Raw genomic sequence first — 12,289 nt, 5'->3', positions numbered from 1 at the left:
ACAGAAATCTAGAACATCAGAATCAGAATAAAGTCTTGCTCTAAAATGACCCTGTATACTTAATAATATATATATATTTTTTTGATCTGTAGCGTCTTTCTTCTTTGTTTTTCCTGTCGACCTCTTCCACCTTCATTTATCCCAGGGCGAAGCAAAGGTATTTGCATTGCTGGATGGTTTTGACGCTGCGCCAGAAGATGCAGAGGTTTACATTGTTTTGGAAGGATCCACACTGATCCATGTCACCAGGGCTCACAGTGATGTCATGCTCTGCTTTATTGTGCCCGGTATGTTTATGACTTTCTGATGTAGTATTACATGTATAGTACTGTGTAAAAGTCTTAAATCACCCTCTATTTCTTTGTATTTTGCTAGGAATAGATTTTGCTAATTAGAAATACATATGGCGAACATACATGGAAATATAGTTTCCTTACTGTTTCAGTACCTTCGGATGGCTTCTTAACAGCCACCCTTCCAATGAGACCATTTCTGATGAAGCTTTCATGAATAGTAGATAAGTCAACTGAATAACAAGATGCTTCTCTCGGATCCTGTGTCGCAACTTTGCTCAATTTTTTTTCTCCCTATTTCTTAAGAACATGGTTTTCAGATAGTGTTCCTCCATTTTAATGTTTTTTTAGGTCTTCCACTTCTTTTGTCCTTGACTTATTTGGATATCCTGAAGCTATTGCTTAAAGAAAACTCGTAAAAATTACATGAAAGTTTGGCTCTTTGGAAGCAAAATATAAAGAAATGACGGGTGCTTTAGGATTTTTGCACAATATTTTATGTTCTCATGTCTAATGCCATATTTTGGTATTTTACAAAGCCATCGTCAAACATTACTATATTCTAGCAATCCCATGTTTTTCCACTTTTTCACTCCCGATTATATATCAGAATACCTAAAAGAAGTATATATTTGAATTTTCAAGCATACCGGCTCACACATAAACATGTCCCTATAGTGGCTTGAGGTCTGACAGGGTGCAGAATCTTAGCAGCTTCCACATAGGAGTGAAACAGCTCCATGAACAATATGTCATTATTACTGAGCCTCTGTGTAGGTTGACTCAAACAACAGGCAGTCCTGCAGGCTTTGCACTCTCAAATATACTAACTCAATGCAGAAATGCAGAAAACAGAAAGTGCCTTTGTTAGCATCCAAAAAGAAAAGCTGATACTCAAACATATCCAAGGGCTTGGAGGCATTCTTAAAGCCCTGTAACCATAGTGGGTTTTTATAGTGTTGACTCATTTCTCACAAATCATAAATCCTTTTGATAGATTTCCTTTCAGCCTTTTGGGCTTCTATTTCTGTTTATTAAACACAGTTTGAACAAAAAAAATCTGTAACTTTTGGAGTTTTTTGTTCCATTCAGTGACACAATCATACTGTGAAAAAGAAGCTCTTTTTCATATAAACATATATTGTTTATTTAACTGATGTTAAATATAACTTTTGTTGTGCTTGCTTAGGCCATAATCTGGCAGAGATGGTTTCTGTCCAGGCATACCTGTGCTCTGAAACTATACCTCTTACCTGGGTAGGCGAGGCTTCATTAGAGTATGTTCATGATGATGCTCAGGTAAGAAAAGCCAGAAAAAGTGTGCTCGTGGTAAAAATTACATGTTAATACAGTTTTTTCTTGTGCACATGCTTTTTAGTTCATATAATTGATAAGAATTCTACTGATGTTTTTGTATTGGAATGGGAAACCCTCCAATACAAAGGCAGCAGTGAAAATAATGTTTTGTAGAGCTCTTCAGTTACACCTGATTGTATCTTATTCATAACTGGCACCCTTACAGGACCTCGCAGAGCACCTGGTAATCCATGGACATTGTCTGAACTCCACGGATCATAACGAGCTGAGCAGCCTCTTCAACCTGGGCCAGCAGAGCTCCCATTGGGCCATGGATCACCGAGTGGCCCTGGCCATGGCTAACCTCGATATCCCCCCAAACTGGAATGTACTCGGGAGCCACAGTGGAGACGGTGAGAGCTGCAAATTGAAAATGCTTAAAATGGTACACTCTGTTTATCCAAACAAAGTTGTAGCTTGAAAAATGGCATGTTAGAGGGAGGGGTTTTAATTAAAGAGTGGATTTACAGACAAGGATAATATATTTAATTATGTACACGTTTATTCATACAAAAAAACAAAAAAGAGGACAGCTATAGATTAAAATGTAGCTGATAGCCTTTGTCATAATGCATCACTCAGCACTGTCCTGGTAACTATACCAGGAGGTTGAACTCTTCAACTCTGCAACCCCTCCGCCCACCTTCTCCCCAGCCATTATTCCCATTTTCCATGCTCACCAGGCTGAAATCGGAAGTGAACATGGTCCAAAGTGTTCCTCTGTTAAATTCATCAAAGCCAATTAAGCAGCATGTAATGTGGTTAATAGAGCCTTTCCATCTGGAAGTAGCCCTAGGCAGAGCTCAATAAATCTGAGCGAGCATGTGTTTGTGTGTTTGCGTGTGGCCTGTGTGTATGCTGACCACCAAGTTTACTAGATGCCACCATCTGTTTGTATCATCTGAGTGTTTGTGTAGGGCCACCTACATAAATAACAAACTAGATTTAGCTGTAATATAGTTATGGCAGTCTGTTTCATTGCAATGTCTCTCTCTAAATGTCTGCAGTTAATTTGATAACACTGCTTATGACATCATTCTATTGCCGATGCTTAATACAGCTCAATGATCAATCCCCAACTCTCCTAAGTACTCACTGTTTGCATGCAGTGCTTTCAATAAAATTTTAAAAGCACAGGACCATTTTAACAAATCCTTGTTGCTGTCACAAAGACAAGAGATGACACTGGAGGTAATTATGTTCTTCCTGAGAACATTTCTTAAACTGAGCATACTAGAAAAATTGTGGCGTTGTATTAACGTGCATTTCAATGCTCCGGACCTGCAAAATGCCAAAACCCTCTGTTGTTGTTCACAGTTGCTGATGATCAGTTAATGAAGTGCATTTTATCAGTCACACCTGACTGTTACACACTCTCTTAGTTCCTATGGAAGCAACAAGTGTGGCCTTAGTCTTTCACAGGACTGCATGGAAAGCTGTTTGTTCTTCACATGGCTGTATTCATTATATTAAAAATAGAAGCTGCACAGCAGGAAGTCAGTACAGTCAGTAGTCAGTACAGCTTTCATGACATTTGCATTTCTATTTTTTCAGTACTTCTTCTGTCCACCCTACTTTTCAAATATGCACTAAATCCATTACGGCATGGATGCCAGTGTTGCACATTTTTGGAGAGAGATTCTGTCATTCTTTTCCAGCTGTTCTTTCTTAGGTTGTTTTGTTCTGCCTTTCTCTTCACATGTTATTATTGGATTTAGGTGGTGACACACTTGACCAAGTCTTCAGAAACTCTTTACTGATTCAGTCATTGAACTTTGGATTTTTGTCAGAGGATAATGCCTAGTACTCCTCTCCTGACAGGTTTCTGGAGATTAGGAGTCATTTTTTCAGGAAGCATTCTGCTTAATTTTCCGACATTAATGGCTGACATCTTTTGCACTCGCCACACTGTCACCTCTGTATGTATTTATAGCACCAATTCATAACAACAGTCAGCTCACGGTTCTTCTGTGTGTATTTACTCTGGTAGTCCTGGCCAAGTTCATGCTGCACCCAGTCAGAGCTGTAAAAATGTATCTCACCCAGTATTCGTCAGGCACCTTTTCATGTTCATTAGCAAAGTTTAATCTTGCAGCAATGTGCTGAACAGCAAGCCAGGACAGTTTTTTTCTTGGACTCTCTCCACAGAGGTTGTTATGCAATGTTCTTCATACTGACTGAGCTGTCACAAAAACTCAAGATTTCAATTGTTAAGCCTTATGCTAAGTACGAAGCGCTTCCTGTCTGTTTTAAGAAGCTAGATTCTTCACATCATGCACTGTCTTTGGCATTATTTCAGGAGGAAGCTCACAGCAGCCTAATTAGTTGTACTGTGACTCATTCTCATTACTTCTACAAGTATATAAAAACTGATATTTTTAATTATTGTTTTTACTGTTTCTTCTTTTAAAAGTATAAAATCTTGAAATTATTTTTTTTTGTTTTACTTTCGCTGGTAATTTATTTCAGTGTGAACCCATGTAAATCCATGATGCACTTATGCATAGTGATAGAAACATCAAAGTATAAAAGGAAGAGAAAGACTAAACATGGTACCATTCTGATTCTTTTATAAAAACCTTTTCTTTAGTTAGTATAACTGGAAGTCACAGGTGTATTCTCTTTATTTCAGTTTCAGTTTAGTTTCTCTAAATTATGTTTTATCCTCTGTAAAGGGAAATACCCTAGTTGTCAGCTTAGAAATATTGTGATTCTGAAAAGGTGATACAGTCCTGAATTATTTGAAGTGTAAGTGCTCTTGCACAGAGCTTGACTCATTTCTCATCATCCTGTGGGTATTTCTTAATCTTTACATAACTACCCATTACAGTAAAAAGGGCAAACTGTATGGTATCACAATGTAAAAAAAAAAAACCTACCATTTTTATGATGAGATGACAATTTTAAGTGATACCAAGTGTTGCTTCTGTTATATTTGTATATTTTTCCTGCAATTTATTCTTTTCAGACAGCATTTCTAATTTATATCTGAGTTAACTAATGTACTTACTTAATGTAAACTTATTCTCTCTTTTAAGGAATAGTAATAAGATCTATAAAAAACTTGTTAGAGAGTAAAATGTTTTTTGGCTGGAGCAGTTTTATCTGGTACAGATAGAAATCTTGTTGGACTGCATTAAATGGTAGACACAAATCTAAGAAGTCGTCACATTTGTAGACTGTCTGTTGTCACGATCTTGTTAAAAGGCTTCTGTTGCCTTAAAATAGGTCAGTGGACCAGAGGGATCCAGTGCTGTGTAAGAATAGAAATCAGTTAGTGACAGTTCAGATAGTTATCCTAATTAGACGGTTATCCAGATTTCTGACATGCTAGTTTCCTCCTGGTTTTTGTGAGTCTCACATTCCTGGTTAAGCAGTTGTCTTGGATCCCGCTGCATTCTTTCATGTCTTCAGAGATGTCATTTTTTTAAATTGTAATATATTTTTCTCCCTATTCTCCAGAGCACTGTCCCAGAGAGTCTCCCCTCCACCTAGCTGTTCGATGGGGTATGTGTCGACTTGCAGAGCTGTTGCTTTGCCAGCCTGGGGGTTTGATGGCTGTCAATCTGCCAAACGAAAATGGAGTCACGCCGCTGCAGCTGGCACAGACAGCAGGCAACACTGAACTGTTGGAGCTGCTCTCCAAGTAAGATTATAAACTTTAACAAGGTGCTTCCAGGAGAGACTCTGACAAATGAATGACTGTTTTGATAAAAAAATTGTGTATTCAGTGTAGACGTTTCCTGTGCTCCACAGTAAGGGAAAACTTTCCTTCAACTATATGCACAACCCAGTTTTATGTTTGCTATTATCCTCGTTAAGAGCCATTTCTAAATTTCCAAAATACTGTGATGATATTGAAGTGATGAAGTGCATTTTGTTATTATATGCCACCTGTTTGTGTTACCTGAAAACTCCACCTCTAACTGGATCCACACCCTTACAGGTTAATTTATTTTGCCTACAAGACCAGATCATATGCACTTAATGACAGTAAATGTGATATGCAATATGTTAAAGAAGTTTGGGAAAATAGTAAAAACAGTATTCCAAATATCAACCCTAATGCCTAATATTTTTTCTGTTGTTTTGCAGCCCACCCAATCCACTAGCTACACCTCCCGCTGGTCTTTCCCAGGTGTGGGCAGACAGATCTCGCTTGCTTAGGTTCTGTCATGACATGGGGAACCTGACTCTGACTGTCAGACAAAACCTGAGGTGGAGCTCGGAGGAGAGCCGACATGCTGACATCCTGCTTCTCAGAGAGCGACTGAGAGATGAGGACTTCCTCAGAGGGGTGAGCAGAACAATATTATGATGGTCGTAAAGATTGTAAAGGTGATATTTGTAAACACAAGAATAAAATAGAAAAAGGTAGTTGATTACAATTATATAAAAGCAAAACAAAAAAAATTACAGGCTTTTCTTGAGGATGTTTTTTTTTGTTCAAGGTTCTTAAAGGTACTGTTAAATTAAGGTTCGGTAGCAGGTGTGCAACTAACTAAACAGAAAAATCAAAACCCATAAATACAATAATTTCTCAGTTTACCGAATCTTTTGATTTAAATGTTGCTTTTTCTCCTACAGATCAAAGCACTCAGGAGGGAGCGGGTGGAGACGATCTTAGGGAAGGAAGAACCAGTGGATGATTCTGCAGAAAGTGGTATCATACACATTCAATCTGTCTGATTTGGAGGATTTGGAGGCCTGATTAAACTAAACCATCCAGTCTTAGCTCTCCTCTTTCACGTTGAGATGATTTGCTATTTTTCACTGTATTGAATCTACACACTGTGGTGTCATGCAGACGTCAGTAGAAATTGACTGCCCTCATCTGGGCTTTGTGGGTACTGCAAAGATATGGCAAAAAACAAGTCAACTATATGAAGGTGGCGGTTTGTCATTTCTTTGCCGAATAGATGATCAATCGTTAGTCAGTTATCAGGGAAATAATTAAAAACAATAACAACAGTCTACTTCAAAACTTTCTGCTTAAAAGTATTTCTCATCAAACATAATCATTTAAAAAAACAAGGTAGTTGAAGATATTTTGTTTATAAAATAAAATGTGGGAAGTTTTGGGCAAGTCTGCTTAATCATTCCTTCCAGTGGTAGAGTTGGATAAAGGGTAGAGGATGGATTTACTACTTCATCAAGCAGATATAAAGGAAGCTCATTAAAATAAAGAGTTCTTAAAATCGGATGTAGGCCTTGTTTTTAAATGTGGATATTTAAGGATATTTAAATAGATGAAAATAGTAAACTTTGACCTGTTCCTGGTGCTACAGGAAAACTCAGCATGGCATAAAAATTCCCTACATAAGGCCTGTGGACATTAAGTAGAGAATTTTAAAGCAGTTCATCCACTAGTATTTGGCATATTCTACTGAGATCCCAAGCCACATCACTAGTGTGATTGACAGTATCTGAGCTAGTTTTGTTTTTATTTTTAAAATATTTCATCCTTCTCTTTTTTTGTCCCTCTGTCTTTGTCTCTCAAGCTCTGGCACTACTTTTTCCTCTTCTCTCTGAAACTCTGTTCCAGCCTATCTATCTTTTATGGGCCACTTCTGCTACATATCCTGCCTTCATTTTTCAACATCACCCAAGGCCACTAATCAAACCAGCCAAACACTAATTTCCATGTATTTCTGCCTTGTTACTGGTAAGCCATCATACACCGTGCCCTTTGATCTAGGATGAACATGGTAATTAAATGAAAATGGAGATCAAGGCCACACAGTAAAAATAAATAAATCCCCCAGGTTTATGAAAAGAAAACAAAAACCAGCGTTTACGTGGGATCATTAAAAACTGGCAAGCATCTGTGCTTACTTGTGTTTCTTTTGAAGTTTGATGGCTGTGTCTGAAAATGTTGTCTTTTTTCAGCACTGTATCCTGACATAAATGGAGAAAACGCTGCCGTTGAAGAAAATGTAAGTATTTAACGCACAGCAGTAAAACATTTTTATAAGGATTCACATGCGTACAAGTCTATGGATTACAATATGATCGGAATATTCTTGACAAATCCTGTGCAACAAGAGGCCTTCCTTCCAATTTTCCTGAATATGTTATTACAGGTGGCATTTTAAAAACACTTATTCACTTTCCATGAACATCTGTACCAGCTAGTGGCAAGCACTGCTACAATAACTGTGGAGCATTGTCTGCTTCTCAATGCTCCACAGTTGTTGTTTTTTTTTCACTCTTATTGTCAAGGTGCTGGATTTGGCACCTTGCACACACCACTGAATAGCTGACTTTGTGAGCGGTCAAGTGTGTGTTTCGTGTTTTGAGAGGTGTGGTGTGTGCACATGATTCTGGTCATCCAGCAGGAACAGTTTAATGTGTTACAGATGGTTAACTAATTGATCTGTCTCACACACCTAGGCGCTCGCCAAACACTTGTGTTTTTTTACTTAGTTCTACTCGTTTTTTTCCCGTTTTTGTGGTATGCTGGAAATGCTCATGCTGTTTCGTTAAAGGTTCCCAGTTTCTTCTCCGAAGTATACGAGGAGACGCTGATGTTCTGTCTGAATGAGGAGGACGAAGAAGACGAGCCTTCACAGTCTGACTCTGGTAAGATTTTCTTTCAAAGTAATTTTGCTTTTTTAGAAGTCCGTTTTTAGCTGTGGTTTTAATTGTAGAGTTTGTGGTACATCAACTTTTGTGCAGACGGAAATCGATCACTGTTGTTTTAGGTGCTGTTATGTTCATAGGAAGTTATCCAAGTAGCTTCAAATTATTGAGTGAGTTCAAACTGCAGGAAACATTTCCTTTCCTGAACAGAACTTGGAACTCTAACCATCATCTATGGCTGCCGACTGTCCCCACTGACTATAGGATCACATTTCAGGCCCCTGGCTTGTCTTGCCCCCCCTCCCTGAAGTTTTTTTTAGTTGTGTCACTCTGTGTTTACAGTTATTGTTGAACCGAGCAGGATCTTTTTAATTTATTTATTTATTTATTTTTAATGAACACTTCATCCTGAGTCATCCTGCTTCTGCCAGTAGTGACAGGAGACCAGAAACAAACCAAGCCAATTCCTGACTAAATGGCCGAAGGTGGCTTCACTCTGATGTACTCCTGGATTGCAAGAGGAAGGATTTGAGAGTGGGAACATCCTGTGGGTTAATAATTGGCTGGTATTACTGCAGACCAGACTGATGCCTCAGTGTAAGAATGCTGTGGTTACAAGCCGAGGCTTCATACTTTATAACACTTGGCACTGAACATCTGTAATCTTAGCATCCTGTGGTGAGTGTAGTTTTTCATGCTAAATGGTTAAGCCATTTTGTCCTCTGTGTGCATGTTTCTCTGTGTTTGTTAGCTGAGTGGAAGCTCTTCGTCATTTTTGTGTAGCCTGTGATGTCTGCCTCCCTCTGGCCTCTTTTGACCCCTTAAATCACCTTCTGTGGCTCAGATCAAATAATATTGGTCACTTGAATGATGTTTTGCACAAGTTTCCCCTCAGTGGGTCATGTTTGAATGAACACGGCTCAGACTGGAAATGACTCGGGTTTCATACATGCCATTCTTCTGGGATAAAGGTGCTCATTTGACCCTTAAAGAATTTAAATTCTTCAGTAAACATTCCAGGCCTGTCAGGTATCGTGAGTGGCTAGAAGGTTTTTACATTTTTTAGTGAAGTAGTGAAGCTTATATTGTGATTCTGGTCTGTTTGTTAACACTAACAATATGGCTGCATACGTTGAGCGAATGCGTCATCGGGTACACAGACAGAACTTGTGTATCCAGTGCTTCAGCTGGGGATGAGGAATTTCGAATGTAGCTGTCATCTTTCCCCTATCTTCTTGATGTCATTTTTCCTGTCTCCATTTCAGATTACTGTAACTTATTTGACATGACTGTATGTATATAGAAAACTATTTTTTTTAAAGGTTTTACTGTTTTCAAGATTCATATGATAATTTGGATTTTTTTGGGAGAGGGATAAAGGCCTGTTTGTCTTCTTCAGTCACACATTCCCCCATCTCTGCCTTCCTAATGCCCCCGATATTTAAATACCCCACCCAAAACACACTCTTGCACCCAAATGCCTACATACAGACGAATACACATACCATTCCCCATCACATCCTTCCAGGTCAGCATTTTAATGTGAGTTTAGCGAACAAATAGCAAAGGCCACTTCATCCTGAGGAGCGCTGCTCTCCTCCACAGTTGAGGAGAGGGAAGAAGTTTCTGTGTGCGTGTGTGTTCACTTGCGTATTTGATTGGAAGAATTCAGTAGGGAAGAGTGCTCTGAGTGGGACAGGGGTATAGGGAAGTAAAAAGGAGGTGTTTGTGGTTGAATGGGGGTTGCCAGGGCTTTGCTGAATGCAGTTTTCCAGCAGCTTGTTGAGATCTCCAGGGAAAGGAGAGCAGAGGAGTGTTAAAGCAGTGTGTGTTTATGTGTGTGTGTGTAATGGGGGGGAAACTGTGAGAGAAAGGGATTTATGATATGGATAGTTTGGCAGGGTGTCAACAAACGATAAGTGCAGCACCAGGAGCGCAGAGAAGAGTCTGCGACCCCGACTGTGGGATCTAATTGGAGAATGGAAAAAAGGATTAAACCTCACACAGACCCCACAAAGGCAGCATTAATGTTCACTAGCCCGGTGCCAACACCCTCCATCACCCCTCCCCATGCACATACACAGAAACTTTCTATAGTCACAGTGTACCTCTTTTTCTACTCTTCTGCCTACAAAACCCATCTCATCTCCTTTTTCTCTCTCTGTTTTTCACATTCCTTCATTTATGTGCATTTGTAAACCCATGCTTGACCTCTTTTCACAGTGCCATTGTCCAGTTTGTCTTGTAAATCCTCTTTACCATCCTTTTTGCTGATCTTCACTTGTATCTGTGCTGCTGCAACTGGAGCACTGTACTCCTGCAGTTTGGCAAGAGGAGGAAACATGGATGAAGAAAACAGCAGCAGCTCTCTGTGCTGTCTCCATGGAGAAGCTGCTAACCTGGCAGTCCCTCCTCCCCTCTCAGCTGGGCTTTGACATGCTAAAATATAGAGAACGAGAGAATGGAGTGATTGAGAAGGACTCTCTTCAGATGGCATTAGGCATATTTGGGATGAATTGCCAGTGCCTTTAACTGGGTAGTGTTCAGCTATGCAGCCTGGTATCTCTCCGAGACAGTTATGGACTCACAGGGTTAATGATTTCTATCATGTCTGAGACTCACTTTCAATAAGCAGTCTGGCTTCATGTTTTTCTTCGCTGCCGGTTCTAAAGTCATTCCTATATTTGACTGTTTCTCTCCCTTCCTCAGTCCCTCCTTTCAGCTGTCAATACCCTCCTCCCTCTGCTGCTGTCAGCATGTGTATATCTCGCTCCCTCTTTCTCATGACCGTGTGTGGTATATGAGCAAAGAAGGCAGAGACTGACTTAGTTACCTAAAACTTTGCTCAGATGTAAGAAGAGCAGACAGAGAGGAAACTCAAAAAGAAAGAGTTCAGCCCCGGCTCTGCTGGACAGTTGGTTGAGAGCTGTGGAGGGGGAAGGGGAGTAGTTTAGGGGGAGGGGTGGTTGGGGGAGACAGAGGGGAACATGCTGGCTCACTCCTGAAGTGTCAGAGTGTCTGCAGCAGGGCTCCGGGAAAAATAAGGAGAGTGAGTGCTACAGCTAGTCCGCAGTCTGTTCAGCCATGTGGGAATAGACGTAACTCTGCTCATTTATTCATCAAACACATCGAACTGTTCGGATGAAGATTTTCTATAAGATCGTAACTCATGGACTCTGACTCCGACTGCCCTTTCAACTACTCCTGGCCTTCTTTTCCCAAGATGAGGATGCGCCGGAGGATGGGGAAAAAAGGTAACGCAGCATTAAAAAACATATTTTAAAGTAGTTTTGCTATTCTGTCACTTTGACAGGTATAGTTCTGCGAGTGTCCACAAATCTTAATTCACTTTTCACTTCACTGTCATTGACGTCCTTAAAACACATTTCTGACATGTTGATGTCTGCAGTGTTTGACAGACACAAAAAAAGATTTGGAAAAACATGTGTAATCATTTTAAAGTGAAAAATGTTAACCTTTTTAAACACAGATTAGGCAGCCCTTCTGGCAAACTCAGGACTTAACTTCTAAATGCCCTGTTGGCAGGCATGTTTCACCATTCACTGTGGAACAATAAAGTTAAAATTAGACTTTTCCCATTACACACTCTTACCCACAGACATCCACTGCAGCACCGAGTCTGTCAGAGAGAGCTAACTGCATGTTTACCAGTGATGTAACCTGATACCTGACAGTATGTTGGGGAATGTCAGATGTCCACTCGAGGCTGATTGAGTGGTTTGGGGCTTTCGCCATCTTCAAACTGTTGTGTGCATCTAAACCCTGCTGAGAAGTCGTGGCCTCATGTGACTGTTAGGTTGCAGTGCAAATGGGAGGCCCACTGTTTAATATGTGCGGTCATATCCCTAGCCTCAGGGAACTGCACTTGATAGCTCTAATTGGTTGTTTAGGTGTCAGTGAAAGAGTGACTGTCGTTGAATTGAGTCTTGGTTTATTATCAGGCACGGAACCAAAATCTGTTTAATACTTCATCCTGGCATAAAAATGTGTTATTTCATTGTTAGTCATGGGAGAGTTAAATTAAATGCTAAAAATAG

At 39.8% G+C, this 12,289-nt stretch overlaps 1 protein-coding gene across 7 annotated transcripts in view; it reads left to right on the top strand.

Annotated features, from left to right (window-relative positions):
* LOC146506489 (rho guanine nucleotide exchange factor 28-like) overlaps window positions 1-12,289 on the top strand; it is a 43,353-nt gene that overhangs the window by 4,370 nt on the left and 26,694 nt on the right. For 6 of the 7 annotated variants that reach the window (XM_085179693.1, XM_085179691.1, XM_085179692.1 and 3 more), the window contains 8 exons: window positions 146-287; window positions 1,483-1,592; window positions 1,816-2,002; window positions 5,112-5,295; window positions 5,745-5,946; window positions 6,237-6,312; window positions 7,539-7,585; window positions 8,138-8,231. In XM_085179693.1, the coding sequence (XP_085035819.1) occupies window positions 146-287; window positions 1,483-1,592; window positions 1,816-2,002; window positions 5,112-5,295; window positions 5,745-5,946; window positions 6,237-6,312; window positions 7,539-7,585; window positions 8,138-8,231 (1,042 nt within the window). Of the gene's footprint in view, window positions 1-145; window positions 288-1,482; window positions 1,593-1,815; window positions 2,003-5,111; window positions 5,296-5,744; window positions 5,947-6,236; window positions 6,313-7,538; window positions 7,586-8,137; window positions 8,232-11,207; window positions 11,486-12,289 lie in introns of those variants that run through there. The other variant, XM_085179694.1, reaches the window with a different exon arrangement.

Source organism: Neolamprologus multifasciatus, chromosome 12, assembly GCF_963576455.1.
Source record: "Neolamprologus multifasciatus chromosome 12, fNeoMul1.2, whole genome shotgun sequence".
Lineage (NCBI taxonomy): Eukaryota > Metazoa > Chordata > Actinopteri > Cichliformes > Cichlidae > Neolamprologus > Neolamprologus multifasciatus.
Note: the sequence above shows the minus strand (reverse complement) of the source record. Positions and strands in the feature narration are given on the sequence as shown.